At 49.4% G+C, this 17,498-nt stretch overlaps 2 protein-coding genes and 1 long non-coding RNA gene across 35 annotated transcripts in view; 2 read left to right on the plus strand and 1 right to left on the minus strand.

The window, feature by feature from the left end:
• The window catches only part of Kif13b (kinesin family member 13B), a 157,614-nt gene extending 154,095 nt beyond the window's left edge, over nt 1-3,519 (plus strand). For all 5 annotated transcript variants that reach the window (XM_087585728.1, XM_087585729.1, XM_087585727.1 and 2 more), the window contains one exon: nt 82-3,519. In XM_087585728.1, the coding sequence (XP_087441854.1) occupies nt 82-347 (266 nt within the window). In that variant the 3' untranslated portion in view covers nt 348-3,519. The remainder of the gene's footprint in view (nt 1-81) is intronic.
• The window catches only part of Hmbox1 (homeobox containing 1), a 153,805-nt gene that overhangs the window by 16,148 nt on the left and 120,159 nt on the right, over nt 1-17,498 (minus strand). For 7 of the 28 annotated variants that reach the window (XM_087585736.1, XM_087585731.1, XM_087585741.1 and 4 more), the window contains one exon: nt 12,390-17,041. In XM_087585736.1, the coding sequence (XP_087441862.1) occupies nt 16,904-17,041 (138 nt within the window). In that variant the 3' untranslated portion in view covers nt 12,390-16,903. 28 annotated transcript variants of the gene reach the window in all.
• LOC148001000 (uncharacterized) overlaps nt 10,401-17,498 on the plus strand; it is a 35,461-nt gene continuing 28,363 nt past the window's right edge. For both annotated transcript variants that reach the window (XR_015638876.1, XR_015638875.1), the window contains exon 1: nt 10,401-11,132. This is a non-coding gene — a long non-coding RNA (uncharacterized LOC148001000). The remainder of the gene's footprint in view (nt 11,133-17,498) is intronic.

Consider the following 17,498-nt stretch of genomic DNA (forward strand, 5'->3'; position numbering starts at 1 on the left):
GGTAGCAGTATGATAGATGGACACAGTAAAGAAGGTGACTGTGTGTAACAAGGCTTCTCCATGATGCTTCCTTCCCTGCAGGAAAGAATGATGGCTCCATTGGTGGGAAACAGTATTTCAGATGCAACCCTGGTTACGGGCTGCTGGTGAGGCCAGGCCGGGTCCGCAGGGCTGCAGGCACTGGGCGCAGGCGCAGTTCAGGGCTCCAGCCTCAGGGAGCCCCAGAGGCCCGCAGGAGTGCTACTATCTCGGGCTCTGCCACCAACCTGGCTTCACTGACAGCTGCATTGGCCAAGGGAGACAGGAGCTACAAGAATCCTGAGAACCGGAAGTCCTGGGCCAGCTAGGATGCAGCTCCCTCGTGAACACTGATGGGAAGGGGAGACCTGATTCCTCCACGGGAGCAGGGCCATGAATGCTTTTTGCACGACTCGGGGATGATGGACAATCTGGTTCGCTGTCCTCTGGGAATCTGGAAGCTGGATTTCCTTCCTCTACTTGGCAGTGGCAGACATCCCTCAGCTCTGTTCCCCTGGTTAGGTGTGGAAGGTTCCAGGAGCCCAGAGACCTGTGGGATTACGGTAGCTGGGTGGCAGGGCTGGAGCCAGCCCCGCTCCTCCCTGACTGCTTGAGGATGTGTGTGGGGAGGGGGTTCCCAGCCAGATGTATTGGGCTCCCCTTTCCTTATTCTGCTGACTTCACTAATGTCTTAATTTAAGCAATGATCCTAACTAGTGTCTTGCCCTCACAGACAGGACTTCCTTTTCCTGCCTGGGTCCAGCATGCACACCACCTCTGTGCACACAGTCGGTTATCAGCCTCCCTAACCCATGCCTCATCCTTCTGCACGGCTCACAGGGTTTCTGGAAGGCATCTTTGTAGGTGTCCCAGTGTCTTTACACTCAGAAAGTCTTTTCTGTCAGCCATTCATTTCCTAACAGGATGCTTGAACTATATTTATTTAATTTATTTTTTTCCAAAAGTTAAAATACTTCACAAACCACAGTCGCATGCATGCTTGGGACCCGCCTTGTGCTTACCGGCCTCTGGCTGGCCAGAGCTGCAGCCTCTATCTTGGATGATTGTTGCTGGAAGTGGCGGCCAGCAGATGAAGCCAGCTGCCCTTTGCGTTGCTTGATTGCAGAGACACCATGGCTTTGCTGTCACTGGTGGGATGGCAGACCCAGAGGCTTGACATGGTTCAAGTCTTCAATCCCTTGTCTGGATCTGCCAGTTTTCAGGGAACTGGAGAATGTCTTAACTCTTGACAATTCTTACCCTGACTACGCCTGGGCCAGCAGCGGGCAGGTAGGTAATGAGGGCAGAACTGTTTCATTTCCTTCTTCCGATCTGTGCTGCAGTCGTGGTGTACCCAGGGCATTACCAACCACCTGTTTGCTGAGGTGTGTGTGGCCTCTGAGTCCCAGAGTGTTGGTGGAGGCTCAGTGGGCAGATCAGAGTCACCCAATACTGTTGTCCCTGGTCCTGCCCTGCCTTCCACCTCAGGTTGTGTCAGTGTTTACTCAGGGTATCCTTGGCAGTTTTTAATTTGTTTTAAATTTGACCATCAAACTCTTGAAGAACCACAGCCAGCAAGCTTTGGAGAGGAATTGGTTCTGTGAGGACTGAAGCCTTTTAAGGGAAGTAGGTCCTGCCAGGTGGCTTCTCAGAGCACCTCAGCCTCCTCTGGCCCTTGTGGCCTCTGTGCTAGCATTGCTGACACTTAGTGTGGACCATCTGCCTTGTCTGATTAGCCCAGTATAAACATCACTACCATCTGCCTGCTTGCCCAGACCCTGACCAGCGGCTGCTTAGAGCTGTAGGAGGATGGATGGTCTTCCTGTCAGCATCCACGGTGTCCCCTAGAGAGCAGCCATTCATTCCTTGAAGGGACCAGAGTCCCAGAGTCCCATCCTCTGGGACAGCCATGCGATGGCTGCTAGGGAGAGAAGTCCCTGTAGGAGTGAAGCCAGTAGTGCTATGCTGTGGGAGGGCCATTGTGCCACTTGGCACTTAGACGGTCTAAAACAGGATGCAAAGGTTCCTACGGACTTCATCTTGCTTTGGTCTCAGGAACACTGAAAGTCCTAAGGGATTTCACTTGGTCAGCTGTCATCCTGTGGTTCTGGGACCACCTTCTCTCCCCTAGCCTCCACTTTCCTCCCTGTTCCTTGGACCTGAGGTTCCCCAGCCTTTCTACTTCCAGGCTGCCTAAGAATTCGCCCTGCCTCTGAAAAGCAGTACCATTTGCACAGAGCCTTGCAGGACGCTCTTCCTGTGACGTGCTTCAGCTTCCCTGGCAACTGACAAAGCACTGACATCCCGCAGGATGGCTGTGCCCATGGCCTCCAGTGGTTGGTGCGGGGGCGCAGCTTTGGAGCTGTACTGTGTAAGGGCAGTCTGTCCGCACCTTGGTGCTCAGTGTGGATGGGGTCTTCTGGGGTCTCATGGCATACATGGCAAGTGTGCTATAAGTTTGTCCTCATGGGTATCCTTATGAGCTGTTCCCGTGGCCGAGAGGACCCTGTGTGCCTGTCTGCTATGAGGGCAGGGAGGTGACCTTGGGAAAGCTGGTGCTTTGGGGTGGGTCTGAAGAGATGGGGCTCAAGTGCTTGCTGGCCTTCAGGGTTTGCTGTGCCCACATTGCACTCTGACTTCATGTCCCCTGTGGGCTGGATAAGGACAATAAGCTGTGTTCTCCGGGGGCTCCCATGCTAGACGAGGCCAGACAGGCCAGCTGCAGCCTCAGGCCTCTACTTACTGCCTCTTGGAGCAGACTAACACTAACTTGTAGCTGGAAAAGTGATGTATAGGGGTCATGGTCACTAAAATGTCAGGTAGTGGATGGTAGGTGGTGGCTGTGGGTTGGGTCCCAGGTGCTGAGGTCTATGGGGCAGAGAAGGCCAGTGTTTTGGGGCTGTGTTTAGTGACACGGCCCTGAGGAGCTGCAGCGGTACAGATGGTGTTTCCATGTCTCCAGTTTTCTCTGCCACTTATGCCTTAGAGGTTCTGTGTGGGAAGCAGGTGAGTTGCTCACATAGCATTTACCTGTCTGTCCAAGCTGCCTGTTCTATGTGTTGCCCTGACGGTGACTTGAAGCTTCTAGTGCCTCAAGGCCCAGGCCACCTCAGGTCAGAGACCATAGGGCCATCTTCAGTGCCTTTCCCGGGACCAGTGTCTAACCTCTGCTTCCGGTCCCTGACACTACCCAAAACATCTCTTAGTCTCTCTCTATGGTGCCTTCCTGCTGTGCTGTGGACACTCATGCAGTGTTGGGAAAGTTGGGAAAAGCACGGGTGTGTGGACTGTGTAAATATGAGCTCACATGTGTGATGTTGATTCCAGGATTTCAGTGATTGGTGCATGTTAAATGGGAATTTAAAATCCAAAGACCCTGTAATGAACAGTAAAGATGATTTATGTTGTATGAGGAACCACACTATTGTAATTTTGTACTATACATGCCTTTCCATCAAGTGACCAACAGCTTCGAAATAAATCCAGGTGATTTCTTGCTTATGTCTGAGGTCAGTCTTACCTGTTCTTCCCTATCCTCACCCGGGGTTTCAACTGAGTACACTGTCCCTTGGTAGTAGTCCTAGGGTTTCCAGAGAGCACGAGGCTCCAGGGCACAAATTTCTGTGACCCCTAGATGTGACTAAAGACCCTGGAAGTCCCCATTGGCATCTTGGTCTGTCTCTAATCCCTCAGTCATTTTGGCCCTTCATAGAAGCCAGGTAGCATCACATTCCTGGGGGGACTGAGACTAAAACTAAGTGGAGCTTCAGGGCTAATAGATGACTTGCACACCACCCCCCCCGGTTCTCTCTGTGTCTCTCTCTGTGTGTGTGTGTGTGTGTGTGTATGTATGTATGTATGTATGTATGTTCGTTCCCTGGTTTCAGGCAGGGGTTTCACATCTGCTTTGACCTATGATAGGCCCCATTATGGACTAAACTAGAGAGCGAAAGTCTTTCTACTGCTGCACATAGATATACCCTGGAGTGCAGTGGTTCTCAACCTTAATGCTGTGGCCCTTTAATACAGTTCCTCATGTTGTGGTAACCCCCAACTATTCTGTAACTGTTGGTTCTTCATAACTGTAATATTGCTGACTTGAATCATGATGTAAATATCTAGTTTCCAATGGTCTTAGGTGACCCCTCTGAAAGAGTCAAGACCCACAGGTTGAGAACCATTGCTTAGGAACAAGGTGTTTTAGAAAGAGGGATAAGTTAGGGCTATGGAACCTGACTTTAGACCTGCCCACCAGGAAGCCTACCTTTTCTGGTTTTGTGCTAGAGAAGGGACCTCCTCTGCCATCCATGGGTCCCTACTCAGCCACTTTGCTATAGTAAAGCATTGTTTCCAGGGTACAGGACTCCTGTTTTTCTCCGTGCACCAATCATCATTCTGCCCTTTTCTCATAATAAAATAGCCTGAGAATGCTGAGTCAAGGGCACCCGGAGGCCCAAGCAGAGGTGGCCATCAGCCATAGGCAGCTTCTGTCTGCACAGGACTTGTTTGTATTCCCAAGTGCAGCAGAGTTACGTCCTGCCAGGCAGAGACAAAAAATGTGGCAGCCAGGAGCAGCCCCTTGAGAGTTGAGGCAGGATTCTGAATGGAACTGATCCAGCAGTGGGGGTTGGGGTGGAAACATCATCTTTTCCAGACTATGGTTACCTGGCAGCCCCTGGAGAGGTCTAGCCTGTACCAAGCCCTGGCATGGGCTGTAGTGAGTGTCACACTTGGTTCATTCTTACTTGAGTGACTCAAGGAATGTGGGCACTGTTCCTGGGCCTGGAGGAGCTTCGGAAGTCACTCCTAGATACAGAGAAGAAAGGGTACCCTTAGCATGTGCCCAGGCTAAGGAGATCTGATCCTGACCTGAGCTGTGCTGTCAGACTCCCCTATGTGTACACACCATGAAGGGAAATGGTTCTCAGTCTTCTAAGGAGGGGTACAGGGACGGCTGGGATCTGATCTTCCTTCTGCTCACCACTGAAAACCAGAACAGGAACAAAGCTGCCATTTTCTGTTTCTGCTCCTCTGGATATAGCTTTCAGAGCGAGCTTCTAGAGGCTCAGGGTGGGCAGGCTGCAGTGGGAAATGAAAGCTACAGGACCTTAAGTGGGGCGGAGCCTTACTGGATTCCCACTCCACCCCCAACATGAAGTGGCTGCAGGGGTTCTGCTCAGGGTTTGTAGTTGTGATCTCTTAGCTCCCCTGTCCACTGCCATGATTATTTGGATCCAAAGAAATCCCAGACAGACTTTGCTCAGTTATACATTTTATTCTCTAATAGATACAATACTAAAATAAACACAAATTAAAAAAAAGTTTTGTTAAAACAAAACTGTACAAAAAAGCAGTATACTACATTTTAATTACAGAACAGTCTACTGTCCAAAAGGCACTAATCCAGAATAGGAGATACAATGAAACAGGACTCATTGGAACTATTTAATCAATACAGTAGAGCACTTGTTTCTTTGACCATTTACATCGAGAAACAAGGGCTTCTTGCTACAGTCATCACACATTGTTAGAATCTGAGTCCTACTGGGAAGGTGCAGTATCATTCCCTAGAGCAGGCTCCACCAGGGGCCAGGAGGGGGCTGGGAGGGTGTGGGCAGCGGTGGGCACCCAAGCTTGTCTTGGCCTCTGGTGGGCTGGTTCTGGCCATTATTGGCAGCCACTCTAACCCCTCTCCTGTTTAGCACCGGCAAAGTGGGTTCTGAGATGCTCCAGGTAAAGAATTGGACCTCTGGTGACAGCTCTGGTAGGGGAGGCATCTGGTAACCCTGTCCAAAAAGGCAGCAGCTACCTGGGAGACATGGCCCAGTGGTAGCCAGGGGGCTGGGAGCTATGCTAGGAAAGTCACCTGGGCAATGGAGAGAAGACTCCCCTTGCTCCCTGGGTCTGGGTACCCAGTGATCTTATCTGGGAAACTGGTTTCTAAAAAGGGAGTTTGCTTCCCAGAGACAAGTCAGAATGCTATACTATGCCTGGCCTCGGGGGTGCAAGCCTGCCCCCCTTTCAGTTAGGTGGTGGCCATACACCTACCTCCCTGTGCCCCAGCTTTATTATCACAGACTCTGGCCTAGGTAAGAAGGATACTGCAGCTTCCCAAACAGTGTCATACACAGAGAAGACGAAGACAGGCATCTGATGTTAACAAAAATAAGTAACAAAGAAATGGGATTAAACCAAATCTCTTCTCACAGCGCCCTATACTACACCCTCCTTCTGCTTAGCAGAAAATTGTACGTACACAAAAATACAAATACACAATTTTGTAGAACAGTCTGATTTTTAATATATTTATATATATTTATATTTATACGAGTGGCAGGTTAGTTCATTATATAGAGCTTTTTGCACTTTTGGCTCATACGCAACAAGGCTTATAAGTTCAGCTTTAGCTTTCATTCAGATTTTATAGCTTTTGAACAAATTTTTTCACATTTAAAGCAGCATCCAATTTGCACTAGGAGTCTGTGGTGACTATGGGGAAAGATGGGGTCAAGAGATTATGGGGGGTGGGGTGGTATACATTCCAGTGTGTGTGGCATGTACAGAGGATTCCATGTGGACAGAGCTTGCCATGATGACCCCTTGAGGTAGACTGGACACCTTACAGCAGACTCAGACACAGGTGTGATTCACCCTCAGGGACACATGGCACACAAGATGGGGACAGAGACCAGAGAAGACACCAAAGGGAAACACAGAGACTAAGACACACAACCGCCAAGGCCAGGAGGGCGCCCTGCTCCCTCCCCGACTCATCTGGCAGGATCCTACACAGCCATTAGGCTGAATACCTGCAGGCAACCTCAAGACATTTGGTCCCTGGTGTCTGGTCAGAACACGTAAGCTTGCTTTCCACTTCCCAGCTGCCCATGCCAGCTTGTTCCCAGACCCACAGGGAACTCAACAGGACTGCATTCGGCTCCTGCTAGAACGTTCAAGTCCAGTCAGGGCCCAGAATCCTGGTCCTCCTGACGCTCTGACTCAATGCTGTTGTCCCTTAATTTGCATCCAGTTGACATTCCTCAGTTACACCAGGCCAGACAGGTGCTTGGTAGGTAGACCATGGACGCTGCGTCTAGAGGGTGACACAGTCCTCAGAGGAAGTGTGGTTTTGCATGCTCCACAGCCTCCTTTTAGCCACCACTTGGCCACTCACCCACTGCTTTCCCCTCTCTAGGTGAGGCAGGGCCATCTGCACCTGTTACATGCAAATGCCCAGGGTTTGCTCCTCCACTGCCTGAACAAAAATCCTGCATCAATGGAAATAAGGTGCCTGTGGAATGGATTCTTCCTTCCTGTTACCGTTGTAACCAACCAAGCACAGCACAGTCAACGACCTGTCCTATACCCCATGTAAATAGGGCCCAGATCTAGCTTACACTTAAACTATTCCCCAAAAGAAAGTCTCTCACTCACTTTAAAAAATGCACATTGGCTCTTACTCTACTGCTGATGGCCTTCAGCTCCTTGGTATCTGGGCTGTGGATGCATGCGGTCAGGGCTCCAGTGCACACAGGTTTATCAGTCATGACCCCTGCCTGCTGGCCCTCTCAGAGCTGGAAACGGCCCTAAGTGCTGACAGATAGGACTCTGCTCAGAGGCTGTCTCACTCCTGCTCTTCTGCTCAGTAGCTACCGAGCTCTAGCTAAGTAGATTCCTTAAAACTCCCTCTGACCCAAGACCACAGTCACACCAACAGAAAGAACACGGGAAACAGTGACAAAGCCAGCCTTCTCCCCATGCTTGCCCTTGTGACCATTCTGCCTGCAGAATGGCAGGGACACTGGGTTGGGGAGTGGGGATGTGCATAACACCTGTCCTGGGGCGGGGTGCATGGTGGGAAGGACAGGGCACAGGCCAACTCTCAGGCAGGTTCCAGAGGTCTGTAACTTGCTTAGGCACTTAAACAGAAATGAGAAGTTTGTTCTAGAAGGTACTGCAGACCCAACCTAACCATGGCCATGGAGGGGAGGCCGAGCCCATGGGGAGATTGGAGAAGGCTCTTCCAGGGGAGATAACTGACAGTCTTGGCACCTTCCAGCTAGTTAAGTTATGTGGTGGCTCAGGGGCCCGTTTGGCATCTATGGTCCCTGATCTGCACCTAATGAGGTACAGACTGCCCTGACACACTGTTTAGGGTCATTATGAGGAAACACTAAGAAAGAAGAGAGCTTTCAGAGCAGTGCTGTGGTAGAACCCAAGAGCATGAAGGAGAACGCTTGCCAGAATGGCCAGTGCTCGGAAAGGAAGAGCCCTACCCACCCTGAGAACTTTGGTTTTGTTTTTCTGGTGCCCATTTTCAGAGCTGCGTGATGAGATCCCCACTGCTTTCAAACAGGGAAATGCAGGCATCAAGGCAAATGATAGAGGGGTGCTTTCTGAAAGTGCTCACCTCCACTCAGTACACACGACTCTCTCTCACACACACACCTCTCCTGCAGACGGGGCCCAGGAAGCATCAGAGAGAAGCTGCTGTTTGAATTCATACAGCTCTAATGCCATTTGGTTTTCTAGTCTAATGGCCTCAGCAAGCCGTAGAGTGGACAGATGGCCTCACAGGTTTAGGCTGGGCTCTTAATGCCAGTAAAGCAAAATGGGAGGGATTTCTGGGCTGAGGATGCTACAAACAAGACTGTAGAGATTTGACCTGGAAGTGCTGGGAAGCTAAGTCCTTGCAGGAGCAAAAAACCTTGACACAAGTCCTGGGACTGGTCTGTGTCTTGAGCCCTAGGAGGTGTCACAGGCACAGATTCCATCCCACACTTTCTATAGCACCTTTGGCCACCAACAAAGATGCAAAATCTTGATTACACCAAAATGAAAGGCACCCATACTCTTTTTTTCTTCAAGCCAAGGTGTTTGGGGCAAAGTGAAGACAGTAAAGCCAGCCTGCTGAGTCCCTCCGCCTTGCTCCTCAGGTGTATTTCATTCTCTCGGGCTTTAAGGCTACCCATGATGTGACAGATCACAAGACGACAGTGACCTAGCCAACTCTCCGAGAACCTAATTTTGTAAGAAAAAGAGCTAGAAAAGAAGGTGTGTGTGTGTGTGTGTGTGTGTGTGTGTGTGTGTGTGTGTGTGTGTGTGTGTAGCAGGTCATTTGGAAGATGTCCCTTGTTTGGTGTCACTGACCAGTAGTCATTAAACCTCCACATTAACCTTGAGGCAGCCTGCTCCATTTTTGGACTCTAGATATTAAAAAGTTTTACTCTTGGTCTAAATTTGAATATCTTCAAGAAGCTGCCACTTATGGGTCAGTCAGTGTTGATAAGGAGCCAAGGAAGGCCATGGCAGAGTCACAATAATACCAGAGCTCCAAAACCTTGGACTCCACAATGCTTCTACCTCCCTTTCTATGGCAAAGGGACAGCAGGGTTTGTAGGAGGGTTCCACAAACCTTCAGAAACTCAAGCAGGGTGCCCCACAGTCAGGGAGCTAAGCGCTGAAAAGAACTGAAAAGAGCAGGCTGGGACCATCAGCCCACAGTGATGCACTTCAGCTGCAGAGATGAGAGTGGCTGTGGCACTGGGGGTGACCCCATGTGCTTGAGAACTGCAAGGGGGTTGGCAGTGACCTCAGCAGAGTAAGACTACACATTTCCAAATACCAGTATCTAGATTCTTACAACAATCACCTCTAGGGTTTTCCTTAGGGAGGGAGGGAGGGAGGAAGGGAGGGAGGCTGGCTCTTCTGAGACGAGTGCCACCTGCACTGTCCTTGGCTGCTGAGCTGGTTTTGTGTTTTGAGGTGGTGCTACCTGTGACATACATGAATATTTACCCTGGGTGGGGTGGTTTTAGTCAGGGCGGCCCCTTGAGCACCTGAGCAGATGAGGCTAGGAACTTCTACCTGCATGCTAGTTTGTTCCTTGGAATGCTCACAGGTAACTGTAATGTCTGCTGCTGTGCGGTATGTGTCTCATAAGTCACACAATTAACTTAACCAGTGACTTTTCAAAATGGAACCAGAAGGCAGACCTGAACCTCTAATGAACAAAGCAGTTGCTCAGCAGCTCGGAAAATAAGAAGTCCGACATCCACAGCAAGGCTGACAAGTCCCAAGGACCACACCTCTGACCTGCAGGTATGGGAAGGGACCACAAGGTAACTTAGAGAGGCTTCAGCAAAGGCCATCCTCCCAGGACCACCTTCCTGACAGACACGTGCTGCACAGTCCACTGGAGGTACCTGGGAGGACTCAACCAAGGCATCTCTAGGAAGTGAGACTTCCTCTGTGTGTCTGTGTGCCAGGGAAACAGGCTCTCTAGCCCTCTCCAGGCTCATACTCAACCTCAGCCTTTCCACACAACAGAGCTGGAACCAGCATCTTGGTTAGTTAGTGTTCTGGGTGAGATGGGACAGTCTATAGAAGGGTACACGTGACAGCGTGCACGCCTGCACACACACACACACACACACACACACACACACACACACACACAGAGTTACTAACTAATCTCACAGTTTTCAGCCTAAAAAAAGACAGGGCTCTTGAACTCAAGTTAACCTCACCTGGGTCGAGCCTCATGGGCAGAAGAACTTATAAAAGGCCACTTAGCACTGGTAGCTGCTGGCATTCCGGTGGACCCTTCTGACGCTCTAATTGAATCAAGGCTCCTGCAAAGGATGACTAGAAAAAAAAGAAAAAGTCCAACTAAGCATCAGCTGGAGAGGGGTTAGAGAGTGTGCGGTCCAGAGGACGCTACAGGCTGTGAGGGTTCTATGATGCCCACCTGAAGGCACAGGTGCTTACGAGAAACAAACTGGGGGACAGTGCACATGGCCTCAGCAGAGCCAGGAACCCAGGACTGACAGCCGAATAGCTCTGGGATGCTTGTAGGGGCTGAACAAGCCAGATGTGAGCAAGCTGGGGTGTGCACACGGAGCCTGAGTCCATGTATTCGTGGGTGATGTCGATGTGTGTGTCCCTGTCATGTTGTCTGTTCTTGGTCTCAGGGTCCCAGAAGGGAAACACCACCCAACTGTAACTTCAGTGCAGCAAATACTCTCTGATGGTCGTGGCAGTGGAAATAATCAGGTTTCCAAGGAAAAGCTGGAAAGTGCCAGGAAGCCCAGTGAAGCAGCAAGTGTCCCCAGGTAAGGTATCTGGCTGCCAGGGAAAGGATGGGGACCAGGACACTCTGCCAGATGCTGCCTCAGTTTGAGATAGTGACTAGCTTCTGGCCAAAGTAGAATCAGTTGAAACTGGACACAAGAGTTTAAGAGAATTTGGAAGTCAGATGCAAGCAATAAGCAAAGCCTTCCATTCTGGATTTGAAATGATCCCCGATGCGTTCTCTCTCTCTCTCTCTCTCTCTCTCTCTCTCTCTCTCTCTCTCTCTCTCTCTCTCTCTCTCTCTCTCTCTCTCTCTCTGGTGGGAGACGAATCCTATATCATTATTTTGGTTTACTGAGCTGTTGTTCCGAATGTTCTCAGGAGCATTAGTGCTCGAAGGGAACAAGGATGGGCGCTGTGCTATTCTCAGTCACATAAAGGACAGAAATCCTCTTCATTATGACCATGCCAATCTACACCCTGCTAAAACAGCTAATTACATGTCAGGAGGACACTCAGTCATTCGGAACAATTGCCTTTATACTTTTATATATTCATTCTATGCCACCCCCTCAATTACCATGGTTACAATTTGAAGAAAGATTCTGCCAAACCTTCATTTGATCACAGCACACCATCGTGAATTTGTAAGTTAATTATGGCTGTACAGAGCCAGTCATATTTAACGAGAGAAACGACGGACATGCAGCCAGGGGAGCTGGCCTCTTGGGCGTTAAGTGGGGCATCAAGCTCCCCAACAACAGTGCTTGGAGCTGTACAGCCTGAAAATTGGTCACAGAAAGGGACTGTCAGCCAAGGACGGCAGCAAAGTTCCCCTACAAGTGGAAGAAGGCCACTCATATCTCACCGGAACTGGACCAGCTAGATTTAGTTCTGCCAGATGCCAAGAACGATAAAGCAGCTTGCAGACATAGACACCAGGGCTTGCAAGGCAACCGCCAGGTGGGGGGAGCAGAACCTTCCTTCAGTCTTGTCCTCTCTTGATTCAGGAAGAAAACTAGTATTGTGAGGATTTGGGTGGTTCAGGTTGCTGACCTTTCTTTTTTTCTCAATTAACACCCCCTCCACAAATGTAGTGTAATGAGGATCTACATAAACTCTCAATCTCCAAACTCCCAGCTTCTGCCAGTCCATGGATATGCACAAAGTGTTCTTCTAAGCGTGCCAGCCCTCTATGTTGCCATAAGTAGTATCTCTCCTTAGGGTTAGAAACAAACGGCACTGGGGAAAGTCTTTTAGAACATACTCTGTAAGAGATGAGCTTTTGCAACCACAACACTGGCGTGATGATGTGATGGGCCTCAAAGCCTTCCCTGCTGTATGGCCTTTGCATGTCGGTTCCCTAGCACAACAAGGAGATCACTCTTTTTAAGGGATGGTCATCTTTGAAATGGAGTGTGTGTAATGAAGGACACCGTGCAGGAAGGAGGATCTGTTCTGACCACAGGCTACCATGAAGGCCTTAGAAAGCAGCTGGCCGTCTGCGGCTGCCTCCATGCTAAGCCTTCCACTGCTGTCCAGGTGCTTACTCTGACAGTGGTGACAGGCACAGGAGAGAAATGGTAAAGGGCTTTCACAGCCACAGTGCAGTTTGTTAAATTCGGTATGGCTGACAACTGGTGGCCTAATCCTGAGTAAACACATTTGCAACGTACAGAACACACACAGAGGAGTGCTGGGCATGTGCAACCCCTACCCCCGCTCCAGTGCACCCCACCCAGCTCCACTCAAACATACACATCAGAACGGGACGATGTGCCCAACCTTCACTTGGGAAATCTTAAAAAAATAAATTCGGCTCAGTAACGCTGTACATGGAATCGGCTGGTCTCAGTACAGCCTCAATAAATACAGTAGTAAAACAGCTAAAAACCATAGCGAGAGGAGAACATCACCGAGATGGAGGGAGAGTGGCGCTCATGCAGGAGGCAAAGGACAGGAGTCCACCACTACACACGGAGTTATTGCCTAAGAACTTGGGGAGGCTCACAGGAAAGTCTAGGCCAAAGAGGAAGAAAGTTCTGGGCTAGAGCAGAGCTGAGTTAGATGGGAGTCCTGCTTCTAACCACAACCTTTTTGAGACCAGGGAGAGAAAGGACCTGGCGTGAACCCTTTTAGGACAGGATAGAGAAGTCACTGTAGGAAGGGATTATTTTCACTGTGTAGACAAAGGTAACAGGTTTGGCAGATGGAGCACTGACTGCCTGTCGTGGGAAGGAGGGTCTGTGTTCAGAGGACAGAAAATGTGCAGTGACATCGGCTCAAGGCAGAGATGCGGTGCAGAGAGGCAGAATGGAGAGGAGAAGCCATGTAGGGATGGACAGAGTGCCGGGAGCATCCTGACAGAACAGCATCTGCTGCCGCTGGTGTCTGATGACTGGTCTCCAAGAGGAGTTTAAAGAAAGAGTTCCTAAAGCCAGAGAGAATGGAGACAACTATCAGCTTCCCAAGTGCCGTCCCCATGAGGTAAAAACATTCCCAGATGTCTGGTCCTAAAATAATGGGTGTGGCCGAGTGACAAACTTCCCAGGCATCAGAGCTCTGGAGCGGAGCACAGAGGTCCAAGCAGCCTTCCAATGTGCTCATGTCTTTCTGAGGTCACCTACTGAGCTGGAGTGAAAGCAACAAAGGCTATCTGCCTCCCCATCCCAGGTCCTCCCTTTCTGTAACCAGCCTGAAGGAGTGTTCAACACAAACGTGCCTGCTGTGAACTCAAGTCTCCTGGGTTCTGAGATCCTGCATGGTCACACAGGAGAGCACTGCTGCCTCCTGGCTGTGACTCTCAGACAGGCAGGAGTATCCCAGAAGGCTCCTGTGTTAACAGGTTGCCATGTAAGGTACTATAAGGTGGGAGATTACCTTCCTACCCAGCAACAGTAATTCTTAAATAAATGTAACCTCACAGTCTACCAACGCCTGCGCCCCTCCTCTCCTCCTCCCAGTATTCACTGGTTGAGAAGAGTTCTGGGACCATAAGAAGTACAGAAGGAGGTGAGAGAGAGACAGGGCAAGCAAGGAGCACAAAGGATGAATCTGACTGTGGATATTCTGTGGCCATTCTAAGAGCTCAGGGACCAGGACTCAAAAGTAGACTCAAACCTAGTGACCCAGGAAAATTGCCTGATTTTTGAACCTTGATCCCAAAGAAGCAAACCCCTGCTGAAGGCGCGAGAGCGCAGGTTCCCCGTAAGGCAGTGAGGCTGTGGGCTCTCACCACGGAGCCAGGCTCCATGGTAACTGTGCTCTTCCAGGGCCACCACACTGCCACACAGAGCTGGTACTGCCTGTACCAGCCAGGGCTTGGTGTCCTCTGCTGCACTATTCTCTCTAAAAGGCCCTAGGATGACTTTGCTCTTCTGCTGCAGAGCTCCCTTAGAGTCTGGAGCTGTCTAACAGCTGGAGCCTGTTCCTTTAAGAAGGCAAGGGAGAAGAAACAACAGCGGCATCGTAAAGAGGCTGTCAGTCATCATAATCTCATGGTAAATCATGGATGTGGCTTGTTGGAAAATACGTCTTCCCCCCTCTCCTGTTCTTCCTGATTCAACTGAGAATAAGCAGACAAAACTCCACCAAAATGGACAGACATAATAGGAATATTCCTTCCAAGTAAACAAAAGGAAAGAATGGTAATGCAGTCTCCTAAGTGAAACAAACAAACAAAAAAAAATCAAATAAACCATTCAAGATACTAAGTAGGTGCAGGGGGTGGGAGGCTCTTTCCTGAGAATAAGAAATGCTACTCTTAAATTTGTGGGTTCAAGTAATACAGTAAGAGAAGATGGCTCCATTTTACTTCAGTCCTCAGAGCTGGGAAAAATGCATACATTTCCCCCTGAAATCTACTGATTGGAGCAGGGCCAAGCCCTACCTAGTGCCCTTCAAAGTCACAGATGTAGGCTGGGTAGCATCCTCAGCCCCTCAAAGATGACTCCTCGCATTCCTGTAACCAAGACTCATACCGAAGGGATAATCCAGACAGTGTGCTCTGGTAAGATCAGAGGATACCGAGTATCCGGCCCGGGGGAAAGGGAGGAGGGTCTGCAATAGTTTTGAAACTGAACACACTTGGTGAGGAAGCAGGGGGTGAGGAGATGGCACCTACTTTCTATCTTAGAGATTGGTTCAGGCAATAGACAAAAAGATGGAAACCTGCTCAAAGGCCCACTCCACACTGCCTCTAAGCAAGCCTTCGTTAGACAAACAGAGGAGATAGATGGGGGAGGCAGGAGACGCTTAGCCTCTCAGCACACACTGCACCAATTCACTGAAGGCTGTTTCTTCTTACCCACAGTGACAGTGTGCTATTTAATCAGGGCTCCAGGAGATCATTTTCACACAAGGCCAGCGGATGTAATTTTCTTTGATGCATGAATAGTTCATCATTTTGCTACTAGATGACAAGGTGACCACAGGGTGACTTTATAACGCAAGTTCACTGTTTGGTATTTTGAGTTCTCAAAATGAAAAAAAGATTTATCAAATATAAATATCTTTAAAAAGTAACAAAAGTGCTACATATGTGATCAAGGAAAAAAATTCCATTAGTTACTGCCGCTTAAAGTAGATTAAACTACAAATATTACCACATCCATTATCAATATGGCTTCCAATTATTAAATAAATCGCCTGTAGCAATACAGCTTTCACACCTCCACAAGAACAGAAAAGGGAACACAGCAGGGACGTCCTGCTGTCCCACGCGCTCGACATGTAGGTGGCAATGTCCCCTGCTTTTTCTGCACCTAGCTAGGCAAGGATCCCCGTCTGTGACAGTCAAGTTGCCACGGTCCCCAGCAGAGTCCTAGCAACCCTTGGTGGGCCTCAGGTGACAGGTACAAAGCCTGCTTTCCACTCACTCTTGACCTCAGCTCTATACTTTCTGGTAGCAGGGAGGGGGCACCAACAGGAGGCAAAGCAACTTCCAAGGTAACTCCAATACTTCCCAGGCAGGCGCTGGCATCGCGCTGTGGAATGTATAGCGGCCCGAGACCTGGGCTTAGCGTCCATCCGACACTCAGCTCATGCTTTCCCTACTGCTCTCAAGCTGGGTTTTGCTTTTCAGAACTTGGTTTTTGTCTTTTTTGTTTTAGAATCGTGGTCCCAAAGGCGGAAGGCAGTATATTATCTACTAGGTCACACAGCTTGTAAGACAGAAGGATGTCTGTGTTGGGCATTAGCATTAACCAAGATCTGAGCTTGGGATTCCAACGACATTCGTAACACAGCACCCAGAGAAGTAGAGCCTGGCCACACTGTGACAGGAGGCGGCTTATTGCAGCTGAATCAGTGCGTCTCACGCCGAGGTGGGGCTCTATGTTCCTTGTGCTCCGCTCCACGGATCCTTGCCAGATGGTGTCTGTCGGCCCTGTGCCACTGCCTCAGCCTGCATCCCATCAGTCTTAGGGCGGGGACGGGGTACAGCCTAGTTTTACAGGAATCTAAAGGTACCCAAGATTTTACACAGAGCCTAATATTTGAGAACTGAGGGTTATCTAAATACTTGGAAGCACTTTCTTGGAATGCTAAGACAGAGCAGCGAGATTTGTCTTTTCACCTCAGGGGCTGGGAGAGGGAGGTTTGTCTGTTTGCTTCTTACTTACTGGAGTTTGAATACTGAGAGAGTATATGCAAAGGCTGAATGAGGGCACCATGCCATCTTCACAGAACAAGACCCTAATGGCTACCTGACATACAAGGAACTGTAAGTTATACTGTAAGAACACATGTTAAGGACCGAGGAAAGTCTGCTAAGGTGCTACGTCTAAACTAAGTTAACTGTTTAACTCCCTGATCAGTCATCATCCAGGGCCTCTGTCTTGATTTCATTGGCTCCCTGCCGGGCCAATGCCAAGATAGTGTGGTTGACGGCCGCCATCTCCACAGCTAACGAGATGGGATCTTGGTGGTCGCTATGGCTCGTGCTGTCATCCTAGACGTGCAGAGATAAGAAAGGAATGTTATTGGTTGGCTGGCAGCAATCTCAAGCTCACAAAAAGGCATGCAGGGGTGCCGTGCGGGGGACAGAGCATCTGTGGAGAAAATGGCTGAGTGCATCTCATGGTGGAGGTGAACTGTATTTAAGTAGACACTGAATGGACACAGGTCCAGAGACTTTCAATTTTTTGTGACTCAATAAATAAAAAGGATATAAATGATTTGTTTTGTTCCTTTTTTCGCACAGTATTTATTCTACCAAAAATTGCTAGTGCTGATCAAAGCTGAAGTGATCAAAATAAACTAATAGTCTGGATTTTTCTGTTTGCCACAGATACAACAGTGACCTAGTGTACTCCTAAATCCACAAAGCTACTGGGACCCAGTGTGTCCCTGCTGAGAACAGTGGAGGAAATGTAGAACAAGCACCTTACAGATCAGGGACGGTCTGC

This window comes from Rattus norvegicus, chromosome 15 (genome assembly GCF_021556685.1).
Source record: "Rattus norvegicus strain SHRSP/BbbUtx chromosome 15, alternate assembly SHRSP_T2T, whole genome shotgun sequence".
NCBI classification, from domain to species: Eukaryota; Metazoa; Chordata; class Mammalia; order Rodentia; family Muridae; genus Rattus; species Rattus norvegicus.